This window comes from Amblyraja radiata, chromosome 10, assembly GCF_010909765.2.
Source record: "Amblyraja radiata isolate CabotCenter1 chromosome 10, sAmbRad1.1.pri, whole genome shotgun sequence".
Classification (NCBI taxonomy): Eukaryota; Metazoa; Chordata; class Chondrichthyes; order Rajiformes; family Rajidae; genus Amblyraja; species Amblyraja radiata.
Window position 1 is genome coordinate 50,119,474 of NC_045965.1, and position 15,617 is coordinate 50,135,090.

General features: G+C 44.5%; 1 protein-coding gene across 6 annotated transcripts in view; it reads right to left on the reverse strand.

Moving 5' to 3' along the window:
- st3gal3 (ST3 beta-galactoside alpha-2,3-sialyltransferase 3) overlaps positions 1-15,617 on the reverse strand; it is a 378,440-nt gene that overhangs the window by 131,917 nt on the left and 230,906 nt on the right. For all 6 annotated transcript variants that reach the window (XM_033028810.1, XM_033028812.1, XM_033028811.1 and 3 more), the window contains one exon: positions 3,125-3,219. In XM_033028810.1, coding sequence (XP_032884701.1) covers positions 3,125-3,219 — 95 coding nt within the window. The remainder of the gene's footprint in view (positions 1-3,124; positions 3,220-15,617) is intronic.

Below are 15,617 nucleotides of genomic sequence, written 5' to 3' on the forward strand. Positions count from 1 at the left end.
GGTTTGAAGCTTGGCTCTCGAGCACTTGCAAACCCAAGCTTCACCTGCATACTGCAGCTTGACGACTGACGTTTGAGTGTACATTGCTTCTGGACTGTAAATTCCACTGACTGAACAGTTTCCCATTAGCTCTGAAGATTAACTCCATTCCCACAGGAAGTTTTTGAGAGGTAAGATGCAACATTACAATAGGAAAGATTGAAAAAAGCTCTGGAGGATTAACCCAGCTTTGTTTGACATTGATCTTTACTGAGAACAGTTCTGTCATAGCCCTGTTTGTTAATATCATGACGTATGCCATCATAAAACATGATGGAGATATATTTCTGTGGGCAATAAAAATATATTGCTGCAACAACTTACAAACAGATGTAAACCATCAATATTAAATATAAACACATGTGCAAAGACAGGTTGCAATGAAAAGAGTACTCCACTTTAAGATACAAAGATTTTTTCTTGCGAGAACCTGGAGTCGATGTACAACCCTGGACTATGGATTTGAACTCATATTGGAAGATGCATGCATAATCTTGATAAGGACTTCGCGGGACAGAAGGCATACTATCAACCAACCCTTCATCATTGTGCAATGCCAATTGAGGCAATGAAAATACAGCCTGATGCATGAGCTGTTTTTCTAAGAGTTTGGGAAACATCATTCTTTCTTCAACCTACACCATCCAAAAGCTGCAGAACTGCATTGCCTCTCAGTACTGCCAGTTGCCAAATTAAACATAATCTGTCAACCTAAAGGTACTCTGCACTCCAGCATCATCAGGGAAGAAAAGATAGTCCACTTCTATTACTTTTGGCAAACTTGCACTTCAAACCCTTCAGCTCCCCTACTCTAAATTTAATTGCTGTAAGGGTTTGCAAAACCCCTTATCTGTACCACGATGATCATCAGGCTTCACTGCTCAAAAAGTCACCTGGTTGTCCTAAGGTCAGCTGCTCAAATACATGAACAGTTTTCACTCATGATCCCCATACTTAGACCTGCTGTAACTTCAAATCCCTATAATTTAAAAAAAAATCACTATGTTTAAATCTTTGTAATTCTCATCTCTGTAACTACTTCCAAGCTTCAAATATAAACACGTCTATCAGAACCATCACTTTCGGCATGCACTTAACCATTCATGCCCAAGTTCTTCAACTTTCTATCAAACCACACTGCCACCTTGAAAATCCTTCATTAAACCTACTACATCAACTCCCAGTCAAGTCTGAAGAAGGGTCTTGACCTGAAACGTCACCCATTCCTTCTCTCCAGAGATGCAACCTGTCCCGCTGAGTTACTCCAGCATTTTGTGTCTATCTTCGGTTTAAACCAGCATCTGCAGTTCCTTCCTATACACTTCTCAATATCTCCTTTGGCTCACTCACACTTTATGTTTGGATTATACGTCTATAATCCAAATCCTTGCGATGTGTGTGAAAATATGCGCATGTTGTTATCCAGCTCCATTATTTCCAATCAAAACAAAGACAATATGAGTATCATGCATTCCTTGATGAGAAATTATACTCACTATACTAAAATGAAACATTCGACTCCAAATGTTACAACATAAAGTAACTGAAATTCAGTGAGAAATAAATCATTGGGACAAAATTCAGCTTCCCCATTGTTTTTTTTAAAATGGAAGCGAAAAATGTCCTGTTTACCCTGTTTATCTTCCCAAAACCATTTGCTATTTTTTTTTGTGGAAACATAATATAAAGATAGCTTAAATGTGTAAAACAGATAAAAAGCTATAATTAATATACTTCCAAACAAAATATCTGCTACTGCAGAAAAGAAAAGTGTTAATTAATATTCTGCAAGATTAGAACTACAGTACGTTTACAATGTGAATAACCTACTAAATCTGTCTGTTGCAATAATCATTGCTTTTAAGTTAAAAGGTCACATTTTTAATGAAATATTTGGTTTCACAAGTTTGACGTTCTTTGAACAGATCATACACAAGTTGTGGTATTGAACAGATCATATACAAGTTTATTTCATCTTTTGAGGGGTGTGAATAGCTGCAGGTATAATTTTCAACAATCAGCCCTGGAGTATCAAGTCAGGATTAATATTCCCTCATATCCTGTTGCATTATACTGATCACAGTTTCTGTGGTGGCTTCAGAGCAGAGAGATAGATTATATCACATCTCTTTTATCCCCGTCAATGTAGCAAAGTCCTTCAAAGTTTTAAGTACTTTTCTAATTTGATAGTTTGTCCACATTAGTTTGAACAGTCAACAAAGATATAACCAACATCTTTACATGAAAATGAAATGGCGCTTAATGTTATTATAACAATTATATAATCAGTGGTGAAAGATCATTTTCCTCAACATACAGTACAAGTTGAAACCTCTGTCAAAAAATAGCAAGTCAACAATGCTTTCTGTTAAGAGTCAAACGGACAAATGGAAATTAAATACCCTGATAGGAGTGCTTTATATCAAGATCGTCTCTGTGGCAGGGGCATAAAGGTGAAGATAATGGTTAGAAATGGAGGAATGCTAAAAAATAAGGCAACTCACTCCATTACAGCTATCTATAATTTCTTACAAACACAAACTCAGCTACATGCTCGACAAAGCCAGGGAACTTAATTTAACACATCTTATAAAACGATAATATCCCAGCCAGCACAGAATAATTAGCTCAACAAGTAGAATCTAATTCAAATCCCACCCCTCCCCTTAGGTGGCTATGTTGCTTCTGGTACCAAAATTGTCACAATTAAATGTAAATACGGGATTTCGCAGTAAAACTGAACCTTAGTAAACGCCACAGATAAAAATAAAGGTGGTAGTGAATGTAAAATTGTTGTTCGTAATATTCTTTACAGGGTTCCTGGCCATAGGTGGCCAAGTCACTTGGATTTTATTTTCACAGATAAGTCTGTCAACAAACAGTCCTGTTTTTATTTTGTATAATTTTAGGCAGGCTAAGTCCAAAGTAACTTCAGTTAATTTCACACAGGATTTGCTCAATTGATGATAAAAGATGTTACAGGAGGAAGATTTTTTTTTTAAGCGATCAAACTTCTTGCCAGTATTTATGTAAACTCCTTAAGTTAAAAAAATCACTGTTCCAAACTTATTTGCTGCAACAGTACCTTGTCCTTTGATTCCAAATGGTGGAACAAAATCTTTCAGTTTTGACCATCGCCTAAAGGTGTTATCAAGAAACATTGGTGCTGGTTTTGAGAATCTGAAACACAGGATAGAAGAAAGGAAAATGAACAAGTGTAACAATGTTAAAGTAATTTCCGTTCTTCGCAACATCATTGAAATGATATGTAATGCTTTAAACTCTTTTCATCATAGTCTTTGGCATCTCTGCTGAAAGCTAACATGAACAAAAGGTAAAAAACCTTTTTTCAAACAATGAAAACCATGACTAATTTGATTAATTATAATGGCAGAATCAATGCAGTTCAAATTTGCCATCAGCGTAACACATTACAAGCAATTAACTGCTTGTGAAGCTCTTTGTTAGTAATTTGTCCACACACCGACTTCTAAAGTAATGAAACCTCTGAGCTAAATTCCATTTTTTTTTTTTTAATCACATTTTTTATTGTAACAACTGGTTATAAGACAGAGGAATTCGTGTTCAGATATTTGATTGGGGTATTGGTGCCTTATGCTGGAATGATAACATTCTTGCAAAGAAATTCCACGTTAGAGCTTCCCTAGAGGATGGTTATTCATTCTGGTTTGTTCATGATTCAAATGCCACTCTATTCCAAACATGCATTATAAGACCCTGTTTTACTGTGTGCATCACTCCAAGGAAATATGGACACAAAAGAAGATAATAGATTTTTTAAAGAATAATTTAAAGATATAGGCTTTAAAACAACTGTAATTAGCAAGCTGCTCCAATGCAAAGGACAAAGTCCAGTTTAAAAAAATGATACAAGTTAATGCCATGGTACACATATTGTACATGCCAGGGTCACATTCAGTTCTTGGGAAACTTCAGTCTAGCCCAACCCTGCTCGTCATTCTGTAGATTTATTTCTGTTCAGCCTGTGAATCTGTGAGGTCCTCAGGTGGACATTCTAAAGTTGATTGTTTAGGAAAATCGAAGGCACTTGCCTGGTTCAATCAGGAAGTGCTTCTGGAACTGTGAACATGCTCCACTTTGGGAGTACCCAAAAGATCCTTGTGCATCACCCTACCTATTCATTTTTTATCTGGCTATTCAAATAAAAATTCCTTCGCACCATCAAAGAGTTCATGGGATTTAAACAAGATTATTGGGAATTCAGGACATTGGCTAACTGAGAGAGAGACTACCAGAGGTGCAGGAATGGGGTCCCAAACTGTATTTTGTTACAATGTAAAATATACAGCTTTAACAAATATTTGTAAAGTTGTTCATAATTTATCAAAGCAAGTATTACAGCACTTATATTACAGCAGGGTGCTTGTTGGACCATCAGAAAATATTTTAAAGTTGAACAATCTGTATATCTATTTTCCAATTTCCATTCACCATCTGCATTTAGAACATGTTTTTAAATGTTATGCCCCTGTCCCACTTAGGAAACCTAAACGGAAACCTCTGGAGACCTTGCGCCCCACCCAAGGTTTCCGTGAGGTTCCCGGAGGTTCCGGTCACTCTCCATGAGTCACCAGAGGTTTTGGTCACTTGCCTGGAAAGCCTCGATCGAAGCGTAAGCTGCATCTACTGATCAAAGATCCAACAGGATCATTGCTGCCGACCGCACACACACACACACACACAAACACATCGCGAAGGTGGGGGTCAGGGACAGCGGAGGAGCGCTGTCTGCACGATGAAGACGAAGGTAAACGGCTGCCACAGAGCACGGTAAGTCCTTTAGAGAGCGCGGGAGGGAGGGAGAGAAGGGGAGAGAAGGACAGAGAAAGGGAGAGAGAAGGGGAAGAGAAGGGGCGAGAAGGGGGGAAAAGGGGGGGGGGGAAGAAGGAGTGGAGACAGTTTTAAGAAGTTTAATAAAGTTAGCGGGCATTTTACCTTCCAGCGGATCTTCTAGGTCTTGAAAACCAAAGATCCAACAGGATCTTTGCTGAAAACTCCAATGAGACAATCAAAATGGCCAGTCAGCGAAGGAGATTGCCTTCGACTGCCTGTAAGTAAATAGCAACCCCACTCCACTGGCTTCGACCAAACGGCAACCTATTTTTAGTCGAGGCCGGATTTTTTTTTTTTGAAATAATCACAGGAACATAGAAAAATCCGCGACTACGCAGAAACCACTTTCCACCAATAGGGAGAGTGACCAGAACTCCAGGAACCTCACGGAAATCTTGGGTGGGGCGCAAGGTCTCCAGAGGTTTCCGTTCAGGTTTCCTAAGTGGGACAGGGGTATTACACTTACTTCAGGTGCAATTTATTTAAAGCAATTTTCCATGCTGATGCAGTTATTGATTTTAAGTAAAACCTTTGCTATCAATTTACACTCCTTTCTCTTCAAAATCATACGATTTATCTGTTGTGGGATACCTCCTTAACTAGTTGGGAGTCTAATGGGAACTCCTTGTCAGGCAAGCTTTTAATTTTGTGCAGGGATATCATATGTCTCACTATCTCCCATATTCACTGGCTCAGATACTGAACAAAGTAAGTCATTGAAAACACCCACAAAAGTGCTTTATTTATGAGGCACCTCACAGTACCAGCAAGCATCCATACATTTGCTTCCTTACAAACTGAATCTCAGTCAAGAGTGTTTAAATGTCATACAGTATGTACCAGAAATAGAACAATGAAATTCTTACTTGCAGCAGTATAACAGGTTTATAACAGTATAAACATAGTACCTATAGTACCTATAGATAACATAATAAACAAAACATCCTTCTGTAAATACTTGCTCCCCTAAAACATTGAACAAGAAGTCAAAAGGCAGTCCTATGATTATAATTCTTAAGAGGACTTTTTTGAAGGATCTATTATTGTTCATGGAAAAATAACAAGTTTTATCCCTCCTCTCTGCAACAGTGTTTGTTCCTCTGATGTGGCACACGTTCCTTTGTCATGACCTCATGTGATTTGAGACGTGGTGTACATTGAATCACGACTGCCCTCTGTCAAGTATGTCTTCAATCTGATGAGGGCTTCATGTTCACTTATATCTCCAGCACTTCATGGTGGTAATCCATGGCAATTCTATTGTAGTAATGTGCCTGCCTATCTCTGGTAACCCTCAATTTTCTTCCTACACTTTTTATAGTTCTGCTTTTAGCAACCTTCCTGTAGGCAGTAACATTCTAGTTCATCTACTCATATTCTCAGCACAGGAGAATACGGCTAACTGCAGTATTACTGCTAATACCCAGTAATTTGAAGCTGCTGACCCCTTTCCACAACAGACCCACCAATGAAAACTAAAGGGCCTGTCCCACTTACGCAACCTTTTTGGCGACTGCCGGCACCTGTCATAGGTCACTGAAAATTTTCAACGTTGAAAATTCAGTGGCGACCAGAAAGACGCCAAGACTCTTTGGGTGACTAGGAGACCTCTCACGACCATGCAGGTGACCCCATGCGACCTCTCACGACCATGCAGGCGACTGACTCCCTGGCGACATAATAATAATAATAAATTTTATTTAATGGGCGCCTTTCAGACATCTCAAGGACACCTTACATAGTAATCGGAATAAAAACATATAATCGGAATAGAACAGGTAAAGAAAGACATCACAGAGACACAAATTAAAAACAGAATTCAATCCAAAAACAGAAAATCAAAAACACAGTGTGAAGAGAGAGCAGCGGCAGCCAAAGCGCGCCAGCGTCCACTCTCTCTTCACGGCAGCCATCTTGGACACAGACCGACAGGACTACAATTAGACAAAAAAATCATCCCCCCACAGTGGGTAGCACTGTGGAGGAAGGCACAATGTCCAGTCCTCACCCCATGTTCACCCCAAAGTCAGGCCTATTGAGGCCACCGTAATTGCCTCTACGGAGGCCCGATGTCCCTGGCCGTTCTCACCGGGTGGTCTTGCCCCGGCGTCGGGAGAGTCCTTTCGGCGGCTGGGCCACCTGGAACGGCCGCTTCCTGGTTTGGAGCTCCCAGGCTCCCGATGACAAAGTCGGCGCCGCCTCTCAGCACTGCCGCCTCTCCGCTCCGCAGACCCGCAGCCCGGAGTTGTTACTCTCGGCGGTCCAGCTCGCCAGAGCTACAGCGCGTCGCTCCAGCGCGGCGACCCAGGCAAGGCATCGCCCGTTCCACATGCCCCCTGGTGACACTCCGCAGACATGCCCCCTGGTGACACCCCGCGACACGTCGCCAGACCTCCGCTCCACCCGACCCACAGCCATGGGAGAGTGGGGGCTGTCCCGAGCGATGCACACCTTCGGCCGCTTTCAACTTGGTGCTTGGGTTCAGATTGCCCAGTCACCTATGGCCTGTGTGGGAAAATGAACCCCACGCTCCCCCTTCTCTCTCCCCTCTTCTCTCTCTCCCCCTCTCTCTCTCTTCTCTCTCTCCCTTCTCTCCCCTCTTCTCTCTCCCCCCTCTCCCTCCTGTGTGGAGAGAGAGGAGGAGAGAGAGACGAGGGGAGAGATAAGGAGAGAGAGTAGAGAGAGAGAGAGGGGGGGAGGGAGAGTGAGAAGAGGGAGAGAGAGGAGAGAGAAGGGAGGGAGAGAGAGGGGGGGAGAGAGAGGAAGAGAGAGAGGAGAGAGAGAAGGGGGAGAGATAAGGGAGAGAGAGAAGGGAGAGAGCGAGAGAGAAAGAGAGAGAGGGGGGGAGAGAGAAGAGGGGAAAGAGAAGGGGGAGACGGGAGCGTGGGTTCATTTTCCCACACAAGCTATAGGTGACTGGGCAATCTGAACCCAAGCACCAAGTAGAAAGCTGCCGTAGGTGTGCATCGCTCGGGACAGCCCCCACTGCCACCCTCTGCGGGCTGTGGGTCGGGTGGAGCGGAGGATTGGGACAATGTTCATGCCTTCACAGTGATGTGATGGACGCCGGGGTCTGGACCAATCGCTGACAAGTCCCGCCTCCCCCCCCCCCGGCAACGTCAAGTCCGTTATTGGACTTTTCTGTTGAGCGGCAGTCGGTCCTTTGGCCTGTAGGCGACGCCACCACGAAAGGTGGCGTTTCGACAGAGCAGCCATTTGGGAAGTTTGCTTTTAGGCGACTCAGCTTTTCGGTTCCTTGGGTTTTAGGCGTCCCGCCCTTTCGGTTAGTTTGCATTTAGGCGTCCCATCCTTTCGGTTAGTAGGTGTTTCGTCTTCGGACTATTTCGGTTTATTGTCGTTTCGGCCTTGTTTCCATTCCGTTCTTTGGCTTCGACTTCTTTGCTTCGGCCTCTCGTCCGTCGGCGCCACGTCCGCACATGGACCTCTTTACTCCTATACTCAAATCCTCTAGTTACGAAGGCCAACATGCCATTAGCTTTCTTCATGCCTGCTGTACCTGCATGTTTACTTTCAGTGACTGGTGTACAAGGACACCCAGGTCTCGTTGACCTTCCCCTTTTCTGACACCATTGAGATAATAATCTGCCTCCTTGTTCTTGCCGCCAAAGTGGATAACCTCACATTTATCTACATTATAATGCATCTGCCATGCATCTGCCCACTCACTCAACCTGTCCAAGTCAACCTGCAACCTCAATCAATCAATCAAGTTTTATTCATCACTTGCACATAAGTGCCAAGTGAAATGAATTTGCAAGCAGCTGCACAATGAAAAAGAACACATACACAATAAAAATGTACAGAAACATCCACCACAGCATTCATCACTGCGGTGGAAGGCACAAAATTTGGCCAGTCCTTCTCCATTTCCCCCCGTGGTCTACGGGGGAGACGGGAGCGTGGGGTTCAACCCTCCGCAGTCGCCGCTGCAGGCGTCCAGATGTACAGACAGGTAAGTCCAAGTAAGTCCTGAATCGGTGCCTCCCCACCGGAGATTGCGGCATCAAGATGGTGTAGGCCGCAGGCCGGCGGTCGAAGATTTAAAGTCCCCGCCGCGCCTCAGCCAGAAGCACCGCAGACTGCAGGGCCGGCGGTCAGAGCTCCTCTCCAGGGATCCCTGGCGAGGGACCTCGCTCCGGATGGTAAGTCCCTGCCGCGCCCGCGGTAGAAGTTGGCCACGGGCCAGCCGTCGGAGCTCTTCTCCTCCGGGTTCCCCAACGAGGGATCACACGTTGCGGACGCTGCGCCAACTGGAGCTCCGCAGACCGCGGCTTCAGGCTGCCGCAGGCCAATGAACGGAGCGCTCCCCTCCGGCGAGGGCTCGCCCGCTCCGCGACGAAAGTCCGCGCTGCGCCCGCTGCTGAAGCCCCAGGCTCTTCTCCGGGAAAGGCCACACCGATCCTTGCTGTTAGGCCACGGGGGAGGCGACCATGGAAAAAGTCGCCTCTCCGTGGAGGCGACCATGGAAAAAGTCGCCTCTCCGTGGAGGCGGCGACTGAAGCGGTTTCCCCCTTACCCCCCCCCATACAAGACACACAAAGAAACATTAAAAACATACATTAAATTGATTGAATTGAATTGAATCCTTTATTTGTCATTCAGACCTTTCGGTCTGAACGAAATGTCGTTGCCTGCAGCCATACATGTAATAATAAACACGACACAATAAACACAAATTAACATCCACCACAGTGAGTTCACCAAGCACCTCCTCACTGTGATGGAGGCAAAAGTCTTAGGGTTACTGTCTCTTCCCTCCTCTTCTCCCTACTAAAACACACTAAAAAAACAAAAACAGTTGAAAAAACTAACACGCTGCTGGCAGGGCTGCCGGCTTGCAGCGCCCCCACCAACCAGCATCCTAGCATCCTCTTCGCAGTTCACACTGCCACCCAGCTTTGTGTCATCTGCAAATTTGCTAGTGTTACTTTTAATTCCATCATCTAAATCATTAATATATATTGTAAATAGTTGCAGCCCCAGCACCGAGCCTTGCTGCACTCCACTCGCCACTGCCTGCCATTCTGACAGGGTTCTACTATTCATTTTCTGTCTGCCAACCAATTTTCTATTCATGTCAATACCCTATCCCCAATACCATCTGCTCTAATTTTGCCCACTAATCTCCTGTGTGGGACCTCATTAAAGGCTTTCTGAAAGTCCAGATACACTACATTCACTGGCTCTCCTTCATCCATTTTACTTGTCACATCCTCAAAAAATTCCAGAAGATTCGTCAAGCAGGATTTCACCTTCTGACTTGGTCCATGATCCATGCTGACTTGGACCAATCCTTTTTTCACATGCGCCGTTATTACTTATTTAATAATTGACTCCAGCAACTTGCCCAGCACCGATGTCAGGCTAACTGGTCTATAATTCCCCGGTTTCTCTCTCGCTCCTTTCTTGAAAAGTGGGATAACATTAGCTACCCGCCAATCCACAGGAACTAATCCTGAATCTATAGAACATTGGGAAATGATCACCAATGCATCCACGATTCCTGGAGCCACCTCCTTGAGTACCTGGGATGCAGATCATCAGGCCCTGGGAAGTACAGAGACCCAGGTCCTGGAGCTTGGTGATGAGTTTGGAGGGAAGATAGTGTTGAATGCCGAGCTGTAGTTGATCAACAGCAGCCTGATGTGTGTTTCTGTTATCTCTGAGGCAGCAGTTGATTTGTGTCATAACCAACTTCTCAAAGCACTTCATTCCAGAATTCATGAAAAACCTACCCAGCATCTTTTTTTTAATCAAATTTCCCACTCTGGAATGTTCTGTCCCACAAAATACTATTACAAATCTAACCAACAGGCAGTCGCATGAAATTATCCTTAAGGGTGACAGTATTAAAGGAATAGTTAGCATCCACAGATTGATATTATATCACAAATCTCACACTCAGCCAGTAATCATTGTTAGTATAATTTAATAATTACCCCCATAATAACAGATGGCCTATTCCACATTAATTATTTGCATCAACACAATCTTGGTCTCACAAGTAACAAGAACTGTAACATCAACATCATTTAGAGGTGGAATAGACTTAAGAGTCAACATCTCCATAAGCACATCATCGAGTGCTTTTCATCATTCTCATCTGTGTGAGATTAGATTACATCAGTTTAGTTTTCACCACCGATGATCCATCATCTGCTACATCTTAGTTCAAAATAAAGAAGCACATTTTTTTGCAATTATATTCATTGCAGTGGAATTGAAGTCAAGGAGTTGTGCGACCAGTTTTCCTATTGTCAAAGTTTCGTAAATCAATTGCAGCAATAATAGTTTTATCACCTAGTTTCAAAGCTTTGAAAATACTTGGATGAGTGAATCTCAATCATCTTCTTGAAATATCAATGCTGAGTAAATCCTTTCACAAGCCCAATACGATTTCAAAGCTTTTATGATATTGTTGAAATTGCTTGATGGGTTTACTTTTTGATGCAAATGTGGCATTTAATCACAATCACCAAATAATTCATCTACAATGCGAGAAAAACATAACTTTATTATCCTCAAGATGTTCTCAAGACAACATTCTCCATTATATTGTTAAAAAAAGAACTGCAGATGCTGGAAAAATCAAAGGTAGACAAAAATGCTGCAGAAACTCAGCGGGTGAGGCAGCATCTATGGAGCGAAGGAAATAGGCGACGTTTCGGGTCGAGACCCTCTTCAGACTGATGTGGGGGAGGGGGCGGGAAAAAGAAAGGAAGAGGCGGAGACAGTGGGCTGGGGGAGAGCTGGGAAGGGGAGGGGAAGGAAGGAGAAAGCAAGGACTACCTGAAATTGGAGAAGTCAATGTCCATACCGCTGGGGTGTAAACAACGGGGTGTAAACCGATGTAGAGCAGTTGATACCTGGAACAGCGGATGCAATAGATGAGGTTGGAGGAGGTGCAGGTGAACCTCTGCCACACCTGAAAAGACTGCTTGGGTCCATGGATGGAGTCGAGGGGGGAGGTAAAGCGGCAAGTGTAGCATTTCTTGCGGTTGCAAAGGAGAGTACCAGGGGAGAGGGTGGTTTGGGTGGGAAGGGAATGGTCTCTGCGGAAAGCTGAAAGGGGAGGAGATGGGAAGATGTGGCCAGTGGAGGGATCCCGTTGGAAGTGGCGAAAATGTTGGAGGATTATCTGTTGTATGTGACGGCTGGTAGGGTGGAAGGTGAGGCAAGGGGGACTCTGTCCTTGTTACGTGGGGGGATGGGGAGTGAGATCGGAGGTGAGAGCCTCATTTATAGCCGAAGAGGGGAACCCCCGTTCCCTAAAGAATGAGAACATCTCCGATGCCCTGGTTTGCACCGAACTGCTCTACATCGGAGAGACCAAATGCAGGCTTGTCGATCGCCTCGGCCAACACCTCCGCTCAGTTCGCAATAACCAACCTGATCTCCCGGTGGTTCACCACTTCAACTACCCCTCCCATTCCGAATCCGACCTTTCTTTCCTGGGCCTCCTCCATGGCCAGAGTGAGTCCCACCGCAAATTGGAGGAGCAGCACCTCATATTTCGCTTGGGTAGTTTACACCCCAGCGGTATGAATTGCTGTTCCTTTGGACCGATCAGCGACGCGGAGAGGGGGGGACATGCTGCATGGGCAACAGCCTGTCCTCCATATGACATCACCGAAGCTTGCATCCAACTAGGATGCATCACTCATGGTCAGTCATGACCGACGGGGACCTACTACTAGGTATGAACATTGACTTCTCCAATTTCAGGTAGTCCTTGCTTTCTTCCTCCTTCCCTTCCCTTTCCCAGCTCTCCCCCAGCCTACTGTCTCCGCCTCTTCCTTTCTTCCCCCCCCCCCCCCCCCACATCAGTATGAAAAAGGATCTCGACCCGAAACATCGCCTATTTTTTTGCTCCATAGATGCTGCCTCACCCGCTGAGTTTCTCCAGCATTTTTGTCTACCATTATATTGTTAAGTTCTTTTACCGGCTTCCTTTCAGATTTTTTCCAAATTTGAAATCTTCATAAATCTTTTCCCTAATTCCCCTCTACATTTGCAAGGTAACACCATGGTCCTACACTCTGCTTTACTAGGAGGGATATACCATGTACTTTAAGAAATAAACTTTGGTTCAGATTTTATTATTATTTAATGATCCAGTTATTGGTCTCCAATAGACTTAGCATTGGTATATTTTGGTGACATGATTAGATCTAAATAAATAAAAGCCAATTTTAACAATATTATCCATCCTGCAAACAACTCATGATAGCAAGGTTAGTACACAGAGTAAAATGCTGAACCTCAGAAGGTTGAATGTTTGGTAATAAATTGTGCCTGAAATCACTACAAGATAGCGTGACACAGCTGAATAAAGCAGCTGTATAAGCACTTTGTTAACACAGCTTTGAAGGCAAAAGTTCCACTTCAGTAAACAGGCCTTTGCCACACAGTAAATATGTCTGACAGCACTAACATCAAAACAATTCAAATATTCCAGAGAAAATGACAGGCAACAAATCCAAGTGTCATTGTTTGTGCTTTTCTCTGGTTAATGGCTTAACAACTGTTTTCCCATGAACAGTTTCTATGATCGAACATCTTCATTAGCCTGTCCTATGGTAATACAGGTTACTGACAACAACTCCCAATGATATTAATGGAGAAAAGGTAATGATGCCAATGTTCCCTATCAATTCACTGAACCAAACATTCAGCCAAAATCCATCATCTGTATTACTTTTCAGATTATTTTGCAACTTAAATAAACCACAGAATCAAAATAACATGCTCATAATATAATCAGTAATCTACAAGATAAACAACTGGCTAACTGAATAAAAATATGTTCTCCCAGCTCTTTTTTTAACATGATCATTATTATACACAGGAATATTGCTGATGCATTTTACACCCGTTTCTTGTGTTTACAAGCGCCAAGATACACAAAACTATTATTGCACAGGCAGTTCTGCTGTAAGCCAATAGTTGTTTTCCTATGAAACTTAATGTTATAGAAATCTATCTATCTATCTATCTATCTATCTATCTATCATTAAAACGCCAATCTTGTGCTCTTCCGGTTTGCGTTGTTTTACTATTTGCGCAAAAACGGTCCGCGATAGCGCTACGATTTTTCGTCAGCTCACTCACCGTTCTCATGTGCTACGAGTGCAACATGTTTTGTTCCGATCGGTAATATATTGTAAAAGTCAGCGAGGTTTAAAGGTTTAAGGAATCATAAAAGATCGATCTCCTCTCCTGCCTGTCAACGCCGCGTGGATTGGTCTCTTCTCCTGTCACTCCCCAGGACGGACACTCCCCGCCCCTTCCTGCGCCATCGCGTCTTTACTGGAGCTGAGAGAGGCCGGCGGAGGTCTCCAACCGAACACAATTTCGGAGGGACCGGAAGAGACGCGGCCTGGCGTCGGAGATGTCGCCAAACGGAAAGCGGTGAATCTGATCCTGGCGGAGGATAGGGTCCAGCGCCCGCTGTGAGTCTCAAACGCACCGCCATTGCAATGCCCCGCAGCTCCAGCCCCTTCCTCTCTGGTCCCCATCGCTGGCTCCTGCCCCCTTCCCCCGTGATACCCCCCTCTCTGCCCGTCTTTTCTCAGAGCTCTCCCCCACACCCCAACCCAGCCGTAGCTGATGGTGCTTCCGGGCCGAGGATTCGAGGCCTGGCTCTGAGGGCGGCGACTGATGATCCTCCGGGGCACGCAAGAAGGTAGAGGAGCAGCAACCTCGAGATCCTGGGGAGGTGAGGAGGGAGAGTGGGGGAGGAGGGGATAGAGGGAGAGGAGGGGAGTAGGGAAGAGAGGAGTTATGGAGGGAGGCAGTGATTGAGGGTAGGGAAAAGGAGAGGTGAGGGAGGGATTGGGGGAGGAGAGGGAAAATAAGAGGGAGGAGGTGAGGAAGGAGAGTGGGGGAGGAAGCGGGATAGGGGGAGAGAAGGGGGGAGTAGAGGAGGGGGGAGGAAGGAAGTGGGGATTAGAGGGAGAGGAGGGCAGTGGGAGAGGTGATGAGGGATAGGGGGAGGTGGGGGATAGTGAGATAGGGAGGGGGAGGAGTTATGGAGGGAGTGACTGAGGGTAGGGGAAAGGAGAGGGAGAGAGAGGTGAGGGAGGGATTGGGGGAGGGGAAAGAAAAGGGAAGGTGGAGAGAGTGCTAGGGATGAGGGGAAATGAGCTGCACCTGTGCAGTTGGGGGCTATGGGTGAGTGGTGGAATATTGCATTGGGGGCCTCCTGTGTGGCCTCCTGTGTGGCAGGGACCCAACGGGTCTCACTTAGTCTAGTAGGCAATTATTAAGACCATCGTCTCAATGTGGAAAAAGAGGGTAGGGGCTAGAAAGATTCATACTTGCAATATTAATTTTTCCCCAAAAATAATGGTCATTTTTGAAAGCAAATGTCTTTTTTTGTTAGCACAAGCTAAAAAAAAACTAAAGGCTGCATATTACATTGTATAATAGAGTGTCATTGCACAAGTGTCAATAGAAGTGATTGCTTGTCAAATTCAATCACCACCTGTGGTCAAAGTAACAGCTGTGTTCTTAAGAGACATTGGTATCTGACCACTGCAGGGAGATTACATGGGAACAGTTTTTTTTCCAAGACAGCTTTCTTTACTGTTTATCAATTTGCAAAATAACTTAAGCGTTTCTCTCATTTTTGATTGAAATCATGTTCAAACGAATAACAAACCATAACATGAATGAAAAGT